The following is an 11,904-nucleotide window of genomic DNA, read 5'->3' as shown; positions in this document are numbered from 1 at the left end:
TTAATAGCCTTCACTTAAACCTTTTTAGAAGATCAAAAAGACTCCTATTGTTGAAGTTTAGTACTACAACAATTAAAATATGCCTCTGTGTGATTTTCATGTTACCTTTACAACTTTGTAGAAGCCTTTGGTTTTGCTTTGTTACTCTGAGTTAAAAATATCTGACATAAGTACAATTAAATCAAAAAAGAATAACAACTTGGTGACACGTTAGGTCTGCATCTCATAGGGAGATTTTTTGCTGCTTTCTTATTAGAAAATTATTTTTCTCCAGAAAAATAATTGTCTCTCTTCTTGTTTCAGGCTTTAAAGAAATCAATGCTCCAACTATTACCCCACCTCTGAATCAGCCCAAAAGATCAAAAAAACGCCATGCAAATTTAACGTTGGATAAAATGATGGAAAAATTCCTGCAGCAGAGCGTGGATACAGAAGAGAAATTTTACAGATACGAAGAGCAGAGGCTCAAAATTGAGGACAAGCGTCGGGAAGCTGAGCATGCTCGAGAGCTCCAGATGTTACAGATGTTGGGACAGATGTTGGCAGGAATTTCTTCTTCGGTATCACAAAGGTCACAGTCTATACCAGCGAGTCCACCTCAGAGAGCAAACCATCGTTCATATGGGGATAACTTTAATTATAATGCTATGACAGCAGCACTTTCTCCGCCGATAGGTACTTCTTTCTATAGCATAAACAAAAGCTTGTTTTTTTTAAACTTCTGTGTGAAAGCACTGGTAGTAAGCAGCTTTTGAAAATAAAAGCTAGTTGGAATTATTTAATATTGTGGTGAAGGTGTCTGTCTGATGTAAAATGAAATTAAAACGTTATTCGTACCATTGTACTGATTATTTCATATAGATACATTGGTTATAACAAATTTTAATGAGTGAAATCACACTTTTCGAACCCTATAAACATTGGGGACTTCTTTCCACCTTCAAGTCTCTGTAAAGTGAAGTCAGGAGAAGTTTTTTACATAAAGGGAAAGTAGCACATTTGCTGAAAGCTGTCTGGAAACACTAGATACCTTGTAGTGGAAATTCTGCTGCTGTTGAAGTTAACAGGCCTAAACCCAGTATGTGAAGTTAAGGCTGTGCATATGTTTTTTCAGGGTTGGGAAAAGAGTGGAATTTTGCCTACGCTGAAGTAAGTCAAATGTTAAAATCCATCTTCTTTAAAATAAATTTCTTTAAATCCAAATTCTGAATCTTATCTTTTAATTAAATATTGTATTACTGTAGTAGGCATAATAGCAGATGACAATATTGGCATATATTTTTATTCTCCACCAGTTCATTTAGAAAAAGGCAAAGCAATAACTCTAGAATTAGTATTTATGCACAGACTTTCCCTTCCGTACTTTATGTGTGGGCCAGAAGCTGATAATCAGATATTAGCATTCATTAACAGACTTCTCGGGATCTGTGGCTCCGTGCCATTTATCTTTATCGTAGTCTCTTTGTACGTGGAGGTAGACTGTGTGGGCAGAAAGAAAACGGGGATACTCTTGTCAGTGCTGAAACCAGAGTCAGCTTGGGGCTTGGTGGTTGTAGCCTGCCGCGTGGAAACGAAACAAGTCTCGTTCTGTTTTAGTTTTGAATTTCACACTGCTCGGAAGAAAAAAGCGTGGTTTGAAAAGGAGAAAAAGCCACCCAGCCTCGGTATTGAATAATAATCTGGCATGCCAGATCATAAAGGGCGTTCTCTGATTCCCGAGAGGATCTCGGAGCCTTTTCAGTTCTAGGTTACGTACTGCGTTTCCCTGTGAAGTGCATGGGGGAGTGGATGGTTAGGCCTGTTGAGGGTTTAGGCTGGCTGACTTGGCTGTGTTTCTTCTTGACTGGATAGTCAGTCTGTAGCATTCCTTGATGGCAGCAGATTTTCATAGATAAATCACGGTGTACATGTGGATTCCATGTTTTAAATGTTGTTTTCACTTTTAAATCAGAAGGAAACTTGAAGTACTTTAGAAAATCCTTTAGGAAGTCATTTGAGGTTCTAGACTGGGGTGATGGTACCTACAAGGCCTTACCATTACTTCTGAAAGGTTTTTTGCTGAAAGAGTTTCATTATCTGTAAAGACTTGAAACTAAAGTTCAGTTTTTCTTGCTGGATTTCGTCATATAAGTGTACAATCATATTACACTGTGCAAAAATACATTAGATATGTATTTAACTGTAGCAAGATCAACACGGGATTCTAATCTTTTAATTGGTAAAGGTGTAACAAAGTGTTTATAATACAATGTGAAAATGACGCTTTAGGCAGCACCTCTTTTAAGGAATTAAGATTTCGCTTGTTTACAGCCAAATATGTCTTAGTGTTTCTCTTTAGTGGGGCTCTATTAAGAACTGCTTTTTGCATAATTCTCCATTTTCTCGCCATTTATTATGCAATCACTTTATATTTACATGTAAACAAAAAACAGCAACAAAGAAACAGAGGACCTTCTTAACAACATTGCACTTTAAGGGTTACAAGATATATGATAAGTGTGGTTGAAAACTAGTCAGTGCATGAAGTGTGATTTAAAGAAAATAATCTGCCCTATTTCCAGAGGAGATGAGCGTTTTGTTCTCCTCTGGGTCACTGCAATGCTATTTTGGCCATAATCCAAAACAGGGTGGTTTTTTCCTTTTTTTTTTTTTTTTATTTTATTTTAATCTTGATAGGAGCGGGATGCCTGTATTATAGAAGGGTTTTAAAAGCAAAAAATCAGCCAGGAGTATTTATCATTATTGAATGCTAAAGCATTTTATTACTGAAGATTAGCGAGTCTGGTTTAGGTTTAGATTCTATGGAAGACAGAGGAAAAGATGCTTTCTGCTGATAGTGCACAGATGCAGACTTTTCTTGTTTATTATACTTTTTCCCCATTATGTCCAGCATTTCTGGAACAGTTTTCTCTTTGTTGTTTGTTTTTGGTTTGGTTTTTTTTCTCCTGTATGTTTGGAGTTGGGGGGTGGAATTACTAAGTGTTATATAGCTGAAAATAAGGAATGTTGTGGGAGTTATTTTTTAAATAATATGTATTACTACATAGCAGTTCCTTGAAAGCTTTTTAGAAGATTGTATAAAAGAGAGTAAGCATAGCTACAGTCTAGGGGACTACTATTAACGTTCAAATAAGCCACTCTTCTGAACAGAATTGTACAGTTAATGAGGAGCTTTGTTGAAATTTAAGAACTTGTTCTTTTAATGTATTTATTGCAATTTGTAGTTAACACGTTGTTGCTAGAAGTACTGATCTTCAAATTTGTCCCATGTTAGGGAAACTGTAATTCTCTTTAGTTGTAATTGTTGAAACACTTTTTTCTTCTCAGTTTTGTAGTCTTTTGAAACAGTTATTTGAATATGTAGCCTTCTGAGTGTGCAGTTCTTTTAATATGTAGCTTGACATGTAGCTTTGCATCAGGGATCTGCAGTTGTATTATAGCTAAACATCTTTGTGTGACATTTGAAATGTTTGCGTCTAGTGCGTTGGATTATAGTTTTGCAGAAAGACTTTCATAAAGCTTTGTAACCACCTGCCAAAATAAAAAGCAGTGAGATAGGCCCTGATTCTTCTAAGAGGTGGAAGTCTAAGGGGAAGCAAAAAATAAGGTAGGGTGTACATTTAAAATGTGGTTTCAGTTGCTCTGTGCTTGCTCTGTGTCTGGATGTGTTTAGTCCTTACCAAGTGTACCCGTTTCAGTTGAGCTTAATTATGGAAGTGATTTCAGGCTGAACGAAGAAGATATTTCTAGTTACAAAATGTTCGTATAACTATTCTAGGCTGTTGTTTCTTTCTGTACCTGAGCCCTAAATTAGGACTGTGACCGGTCAGTGGGAATATTCTCTGCATCAGACCCCAAATTAATTTTTAAGTTGATCACCTTTCCTAGTTACTCACTGATTTAAAAGCCTTTAAGTGACGAAGCATTTGGTGTTCAGAAGTATGTCACTTTGTATATCTTAGAGTGATTTTATTAGCATTTATGAGTGCTTAAAAGAAATGCCGATGGTAGTTTAAGAAAGAACATACTTTAACACTTATTTTCTTCTTTTCAGTTATAGAGAGATCTTTTTCACTGCACAGAACACACTCTCTAAAGGATATGGAGAATATTTTTCAACTGGTGCGCAATGTTATCCCTCCTCTCACAGGGAAAAGGCATAAAGGTCAAGATGGACGTATAGGCATTGTTGGAGGATGTCAAGAGTAAGTTAAACAGAAATATGATTTTTATTTCTGAGAGAGTTTTAGGATGTCATAAGTACTTGTAGAAGCCATTCACACTCACTTTGCGTTTAAAACATGAGTATTTTCCAGAGAGCTTTACTAGTCCATCATCATGACCATGCATACTTATGAAAGAAAACGTTTTCCTGTAGCTGTGTTGTGAAATTTTGGTAGTGAATGTGGTTGAAACTTAGAATGCTGTTTGTGTCTGTGTCTACCTTCCTTGTCTTTTTTGACCACGAAACTCTCTCTGCTTTCAGCATTAGTCTTTTCCCATTGCATTATGAAGAATAAGTAGATTAGAGTAAGGCACATCTGGGTTTTTTTATATTTTGATGTCTTGGGAACTGGGTCTTTTAAATCAAGAATAGAATGTTTTCTTTCTGCGCGCTTTTTATTTTGATAGATTGTGGTATTTACTAGACTCTGTCAATACCTTGTTTTATGTTCAGGAGCAATAGAAATAGCATGTTTCAGGGAAAAAAGAGATTCAGCATAAATCAGTTAAATGCTGTACTGACCTAGAAATAAAACAAGCTCTTATTCTTTTCTTGGCCATGTTCAGTAATCTGCACAGTACTTTAAATGAACCACTACACCTTCCTATTTTTTGTTTTCCCCTTTTGAAATAGGAATGGCATCTTTCTTCTGTAAAAGAGATCTGCTGTTGGACATCTGCCATTAATAAACATTCTATAAAGAGCAAAAAGGTGCTGTCTTACATAAGCTGGGTTGATTAGCCAGGAGTTAGTTTTCTGTTGGTCTAATGGGCCCATGTTCTTACCTCTTGGCAGAAGTAGGCACCTCTGGAGGGTGTTTCTGTCCATATCTCTCCCTTCAGTCTTCATAAAGAGAATTTAGGGCAACTGAAATCACAGTTTAGGCACTTCAGTTAAGCATCTAAAACCAGATGGGATTGATCCAGGTCACAGATCCCAGATTTGGCTTGCAAACAGTGCTGGACTCTTGTTTTGTTTTGTTTGTCTCTAAACTTCTAAGTTGGTTGTTTGAGAAGAGTTTGCTTTTTTTTTATGGCAAGATCTTTATAAATATTTCTGTGAAAGGATGAGGTGGCTAAGGTGAAATCCTGTGCCTTTGAAATCAATGCAAGGTGTGAGATTGGCCTCAGTGTAGCAAGATTTTGTCTGTCTTTACAGCAAACAAGAAAGCTGCTTTTAGAATTTGCTCTTGAATTTGGGACTTCATTATGGCAGGCTGATTTCCAGATTATCTAATCTCACGACTGTGTTTCCTAACCTAAACTGTATTTCATTCTAGATACACTGGAGCACCATATTTTGCTGCAATTACAGCTCTCAAAGTGGTATGTGTTCTTCTATACTAATCCGAAATGAACTTTCCATCATTTATATTGGCTAAGCGCCATTTTTTAAAAGCATTCATTCTGTGCTGCACATGAAATTTGAGTTCTAAAAGGTCTTCTGTTTACCAAAGAAAATCCTTAGTCCCCTATTTGTAGAAATATTTTGTAAATGTGTGTTATTTGCTATGTTTTCTGTGAATATTTTATCTCTATAAGGTAAAGTTAGACATAGGTCAAAAAACCGAAAATTTCAGAGGGACATCTGTTTTATCAGAGACTTGGATAGGAAATTTCAAAAGTTGATGAAATATTTTCTCCAGAAGTGAACAATAAAATACAGATTCATGTTTAAAGTTGTGTTTTCGATGCTGCAGTCGGTTCTTCAGAAATATTTTCTGGACCTGCCAAGTGTGTTGAATGAAATAATTTTCTTTCAAAACTTAGAGCTTTAGGCTAATAAAATTCTTATGTGCTGTAACTTTAAAGATTGTTGGTTGAATTTAATGTAATTATTAATAGCACATTTTAATTACATTATAATCCTTAGCAGAAGTATTTTCTAAGCTTTTTTTCCCCTAGAAATGTGAACTTTCTTATTTTAGTGACATATTAACTGGTTAAAAACTGCAGACTATGTAAATACAGTGGTGATTATTTAAGTGTAAACAAATCACGCTTGCGTAATACATATACTTTTCTATATAGCGTGTCAGAACTTTTAGTTCATTGTGTATGTTTTTCTTTTTGAAGATCTGTTTCAATAAGTAGGTAAACAATCCAGGTACTTCCACGCCCACCACCTTGCTGGATGCAGTCCCTCAAGGATTTAAAACTGAAATAATATTATTTAATGATCTTGTATAAGATATTAAGGCCACTCAGCTTTCTGTTCACCATGTGCAACTAGAGTAGCATACTGGGAGGTCCACCACTGAAGTCACTTTGCCTCAGATCATTACATCTGCATATAGAGTTGTAGGATCAAATCTCTGCATTGCTTAGTAGCTTGAAATGTTAAATGTATAGTAGTAAAGCAGGGGAGACACTTAACTGTGGGAAATTTCAATGTGCAAGATAGATACAAGATCAGGCTTTCTGGTCACCGCTTATGTAATTTTTATGTGTACGTCTGATTTGTTGAGTTGATAACAGAAGCTTGAGGCTAAATTCCTCAGCTTTAATGTTTATTTAACTTAAGGGGGTGTTGCTGAAGTTGTGCCAGCCTTTATCTGATATGGATTTGGCCCACTAAGTAAAAATGGTAGGACTAGAAATGTCCTCATGGATTGCCATAGCTATATTTTGCAAGTATGTTACAGTATTATTTTTCTTCTTTAATGCAGCTTGTCTCTTGTTCAACTGTGTTCTTTTGCTTTTTTTCTTATTGTACGTGTAACATTTTAATCTTTGCTCATCTCCAAATGAGAAACATTTCTCGAGTAAAGGTTCAAGATCTGCGTTTTCAGTCATCCTATCAGTGAGAAACAGGAAAAAAAAATTATATTGGAAGTTAGATACAAAAAAGTTCTCTAAAACATTGAACGGTAGTATAAAGCAAAATTGAAAAAAATAATAAAGTTTACTTCAACTACTGAGAAGTAAGAATTCAGGTGAATTATTCACTGAGTAAACTTTGGAGTGATAAAGTTATTATTAAATATTAATTTGCTAATTCTGTTTGGAAATTTTCTTTTTCAGGGTGCAGATTTATCCCACGTGTTTTGTACCAAAGATGCAGCAACAGTAATCAAATCATATAGTCCAGAGCTGATTGTTCATCCAGTTCTGTAAGTGACCTATATTTTGTTTAAATGAGCGAGTCAGGATTACCAGTTTGAACATTTCAGTCTGACAGTTGATTAGTTTGGGTTATTTCTTTTTCTGAGTTACAGGATGGGTGAGCTGGAGGTTACAAAACCTCCTGGGTTTGTCCTTCCATTACAAACAGTTAGGTATTTAATAAAGAACAAACAGTTGCGATTTTTTTTCATTGTCAAAGTACAATTTTTTAAAAAGCAAAGATCTTGCTTTTCGCTACTTTCTGACATGTTCTGTGATTGTAATGCATTTAACTGTGAAGAGTAGCAAAATCCAGAACTAAGAATCACTGCAAGTCAGCATTTTAGAATCTGTTTTTGAAAGTCAAATAGAGTATGTTCTCTTGCTTCTTCAGTCCTAACAGTATTTTTTTTCCTCTCGTTGCTGTGTATATAGTAATTTACGCAAAATCACTGGGCAAGGGAGATGCTGATTCTCATTTTTCTTAATAAGTATGTTGCGTTAGATGCACACCTGTTCCTGGAAATAAATTGATGTTCTAAAATGATCTAAACCAGAGGGTTTGTTAACAGGAAGATAAAAAGTTTAATCAGCAGCTGTCCTAATTGGGAAAATCAGTGTGCGCTTCCATGAATTTGTGTTCTGAAATATGTTACTGATTGGTGAACTTTGGCAGGATCCATTGTTTCAATTAGGTGTTATGATGGTTTACAATGAACACTGCAAACGAGAATTAAGATGTGTGCCTTAGGTGTATGTCCCTGAGCTTAGCTTGCACCAGTGTGTGTCAAAGTGTGTTGGTGTACATAGCAAAGTTGTGATTAAGCTAGACAGAGCATAATGTAAAATCGTGTTTGTCAGATATTGCTGTCAGGAAGGATTTATGACAGAAGGAATATTTTCATGTCTGAGAAGAAGAATATGATCTGCCTTACGGGGATGCCTGTGGTTGGAAGCCATAAGTTTATTACATTCTAAAAGTGGGTTTCACTCCTGTTGGTGTGGAAAGAGGTGCTTAGAAAGAAGTCAGTTAAACTTACAGATATCAAGGGTTGTGGTTTGTTGAGGTTTGGTTGTTTGGTGGGTTTTTTTCAAAGATAGAAGAAACCCATGACACTGTGGATTTTAGACAGGGAAAAAATGGTGTTTGAAAGCAAGGAGAAGATACAAGGGCAGAGTTTTTACCAGTCCAACTGCATTAGCTTCTAAAATACAAAAGGCACATCCTCAGTTGCTGTTCAGTCTGATATCATACCATAACAAATGAGATGGAGAATCTTAATGGCAGTATTCACTTGTAACTTAGGTTGTCTTAATGGATGACACTTGGGATACAGCACATGGTTGTCTTGTATGGGAAGGAGTTGACCTTGCCTTGGGAGAAGCATTTCTCATATACACAGGGTTCTTGATGTCTGTGGTAATGGAAAAGGTTAATAGGGGAAACATAAGCAGCATAGACAAAAAGGGAGGTGACAATGTGTAAATGGTAAAATTTCTGTTCGTGGAGGACTAGATTGTGCCTACTAAATAAGGGTAGGTTTTTTTATGTGCAGATTCTCAGTGTCTTCTGTGGAATTCAGGTCTCAGTGAAAACTCTGATCTTTCTATTCACAAAGAGATCTTTTGATTTTAAACTTCAGCTCTGTCTATAAGTTCTTCCAGATGTACAAAGTACAGTGGCTCCAGGAATTTTCATATCCATATAGCTTTAAGTCTGAAACTCAATGTTTAATACTTTTATTACAACTGATTAATTTCACTCAGACAGCTGGCTAATTGCATGAAGCAATGGGTCTGTAAATATTGTTTATATGACATTCAAAATGAAAAAATGCAAATATCAGAACATTCAGATTTTGTTTGTTAAATTTTCTCATATTTTTATCTGTTCTTTTCTGCTTCATTTGAAGAAAAGAGAAAACAGTCTTTTCTGGTTAGAAAGGAAGAAATGTTGACTGACTCTATTGAGCCCAGGTTTTATTCAAATTTACACAAACAGCCTATTTTTCTCATAAGATCCTTTGTCTTCAGTGTCACACTTTTCATATGATCTTTTATACGTTGTGGAGCCGTTTGAGTTCCGCAGGCACGGCTGGCCGCTCTTGATGCAGAGACTGATCTCTTAAAAGTCTTTGTACTTTCTCCCGGGCCGCACTTCACGCATGGAAGAACCTCCGGGTAAAACCCACCGAGCAGCTCCATCATTGTTTTCTTTTGTGTCTTTCCTTAAAACTTTGCTTTGTTATGATTTCTCCATGACCCTTCAGAGTAACTAGGTAGCTGTTGTACCACTCTCTTATTATGCTAATCATAATTATGGCCCCATGTACTCCTCAATTCACTGTTTGAACAGCTTGGCATTTTGCCAGGGTTCAGCTGCCATTTTGTACTGCCAGGAGTCTGACATTTTATCATCTCCTCTGCGACTTGGCTGCCGCTACCTTTTCCTACTGGCTTCACTTTTCAGGGGATCACCTCAAGGGAAGAACATGCTATTTTTTTACTGCTGCCCCCTGAACGCGAGGGCTCTTCAGGCTCGTTAGAGCTGCCGTTGCGGATCTTTGACGGCATGACTAGCAAAGGTATGTGAGAGCTAGAAGTTGCACTGTTGCGTTTTAGGTCCTTGGCAAATGTCTGTCACTTCAAGGATGCAAGGAATGTTATGTGAGCAAGATTGAGTAGGATTGCAGAAGGAGGGTTAGGAAAACGGAGATCCATCTTGCAGCATTGCCAGGGCAATTCCATGTGGCCCCAGCTGCAGACCATCCTGGGATTCCTTTTGGTGTAACGTCCTGTGCTGGGGACACCCATAACACAACTTTCTTGGGGTTTTTTGTCTCGTGACTTCATTCCCTGTTCTTGTGAGTGAAGGTAAGAGAGTTGGGACCGCACATAGCAGTCTGGAATCTGGAAAGACAAATCTTCAACATCTGCCTCTGTGTGTCCTCACCACCTGAGCTGAATAATGATAGCTAGGTGTCTAGGGGCCCTGAATAGTCAATATTATAAATAATCGCCTTTTCCTTTTTATTCAAGGATTCTGTGAAATGCATTATGGCCCCTTCCACGACAACTTGGTATTAATGAAAATATTAATTAAAAACTGACCAGCTGACCAGTTCAGTATTTTTGCTGACTGACTTTTTGCTTTCCTGTGGAGAAGTGAAAAGTATGTATTGCAGAGGTCAAGGTCTTATGAATAGTGGAGTATACCGAGTCTTGGTCACAGCTGCCTTGCTCTTGTCACCACTACCCCCTGTGTTTGTGCTACATTTTTCTGTTGTCTTAGCTAACGTGCTTCTACTGTAAACTCTACACAAATACAAACAAGATGAAACTTAGCTTTTGCATCTTATTAAGTTTTATTGCAGGGGTTTTCTGTGTGGATTTCTGCTGTAGATGTGTGTGTACCTTCTTGCATTAGTGTTGGTAACTTTCTAGAGAACAGTTTTCAGGGGCTTTTTTTATATTCCCCAGGGTAATTCCCTGGCTCAGGTCAGGTTGAATAGACTTTTTGAATACCTGTGTTCGGTTAGCTTGTGCTGTCTTGATAGGTGAATGATCACAGAGTCAAATGAAGTACGTGAAGCCAGCTGGTTATATTTTAAAAGAAGAGAGAATAAATCTATTGTGTTAGATTCCCCTCTTGCAAGGACTTTTTCATAATCTTCAGAGTTTTTCTTTCTCTGTAGGCCAGGAAAGATCGAGATACTACTGAGTAGCCCACTTGTAACCTGATTGTCAGGCAATTTGTAAAGTCAACAGTTGATACACTCCTTGATCTCCAGAGTTTTATCAGAGAAGTAGAATGAGATGTCAGGTCATTAACTTCTTGTGGTCCTGAAGAAGTTGTGTATTTTTTCCATTATCTCCAAAAAAGTCATGCTTGAACTACATATGGATTTAGAATGAATACCTTCCTCCCAGCTGGTTGTATCTATGAGTCTGTATGGACTAGGAAAGATTGCTAGAATTACTGAAAGTCTTAATCGTTAATTGCGGAGTTCAAGTTTTGGTTGGATTTTGAAAAAGATTATTCTTTTCAGTTTGAAATAAAAATAATTGGGGAGAAAGCTTTTATGAAGCTGGCATGTGTTGAGGCCAGTTACCGTTAATGAAGCAGCTTTGCTTAGATCAGGGTTGCTAGAACATATTTTACCTAGTTTTACTGGATTTTGTCTATGTTTCAATGATTTGAAAAAATCATGAAAGTGACTCATAGACAGAGAGCTCCTGATAAGTTATTTGAGCGCTTTTAACCAGTGCCAAGTCTCTTAAAGAAAGCCCAGGAACACTCATAAGATTTTTGGCCCTTTCTAATTCATTATGTGGAGAGGAGATTAAAAAACATTGGTCCTTTGTGGGAGCACTACTGCTGGAAGAAGTGCAAGAATTCTTGTCACCGGGAAAAGTCAAGGAGAAAGCAGAGATTGCTCCAATTACCGAAATGATGTCTCCCAAGTGACTTGGCTGCTGAATCCCTATTATACCTGCAGAGAAGATACAGCTATAAACTTTGCGATCTTTCTCCCAAACCTCATTTAGACAGCAGCCTGGCTAGGAATCACATGA

General features: G+C 37.0%; 1 protein-coding gene across 1 annotated transcript in view; it reads left to right on the top strand.

The window, feature by feature from the left end:
• Positions 1 to 340: 340 nt before the first annotated feature.
• Positions 341 to 11,904, top strand: part of CARKD (carbohydrate kinase domain containing) — a 46,959-nt gene continuing 35,395 nt past the window's right edge. The window contains exons 1-4 of the mRNA XM_009892137.1: positions 341 to 675; positions 4,055 to 4,205; positions 5,505 to 5,550; positions 7,249 to 7,337. Coding sequence (XP_009890439.1) covers positions 396 to 675; positions 4,055 to 4,205; positions 5,505 to 5,550; positions 7,249 to 7,337 — 566 coding nt within the window. The 5' untranslated portion in view covers positions 341 to 395. The remainder of the gene's footprint in view (positions 676 to 4,054; positions 4,206 to 5,504; positions 5,551 to 7,248; positions 7,338 to 11,904) is intronic.

The sequence above is a fragment of the Charadrius vociferus genome, unplaced genomic scaffold (genome assembly GCF_000708025.1).
Source record: "Charadrius vociferus isolate BGI_N301 unplaced genomic scaffold, ASM70802v2 scaffold218, whole genome shotgun sequence".
NCBI classification, from domain to species: Eukaryota; Metazoa; Chordata; class Aves; order Charadriiformes; family Charadriidae; genus Charadrius; species Charadrius vociferus.
This window is presented reverse-complemented; position numbering and strand designations above follow the sequence as displayed.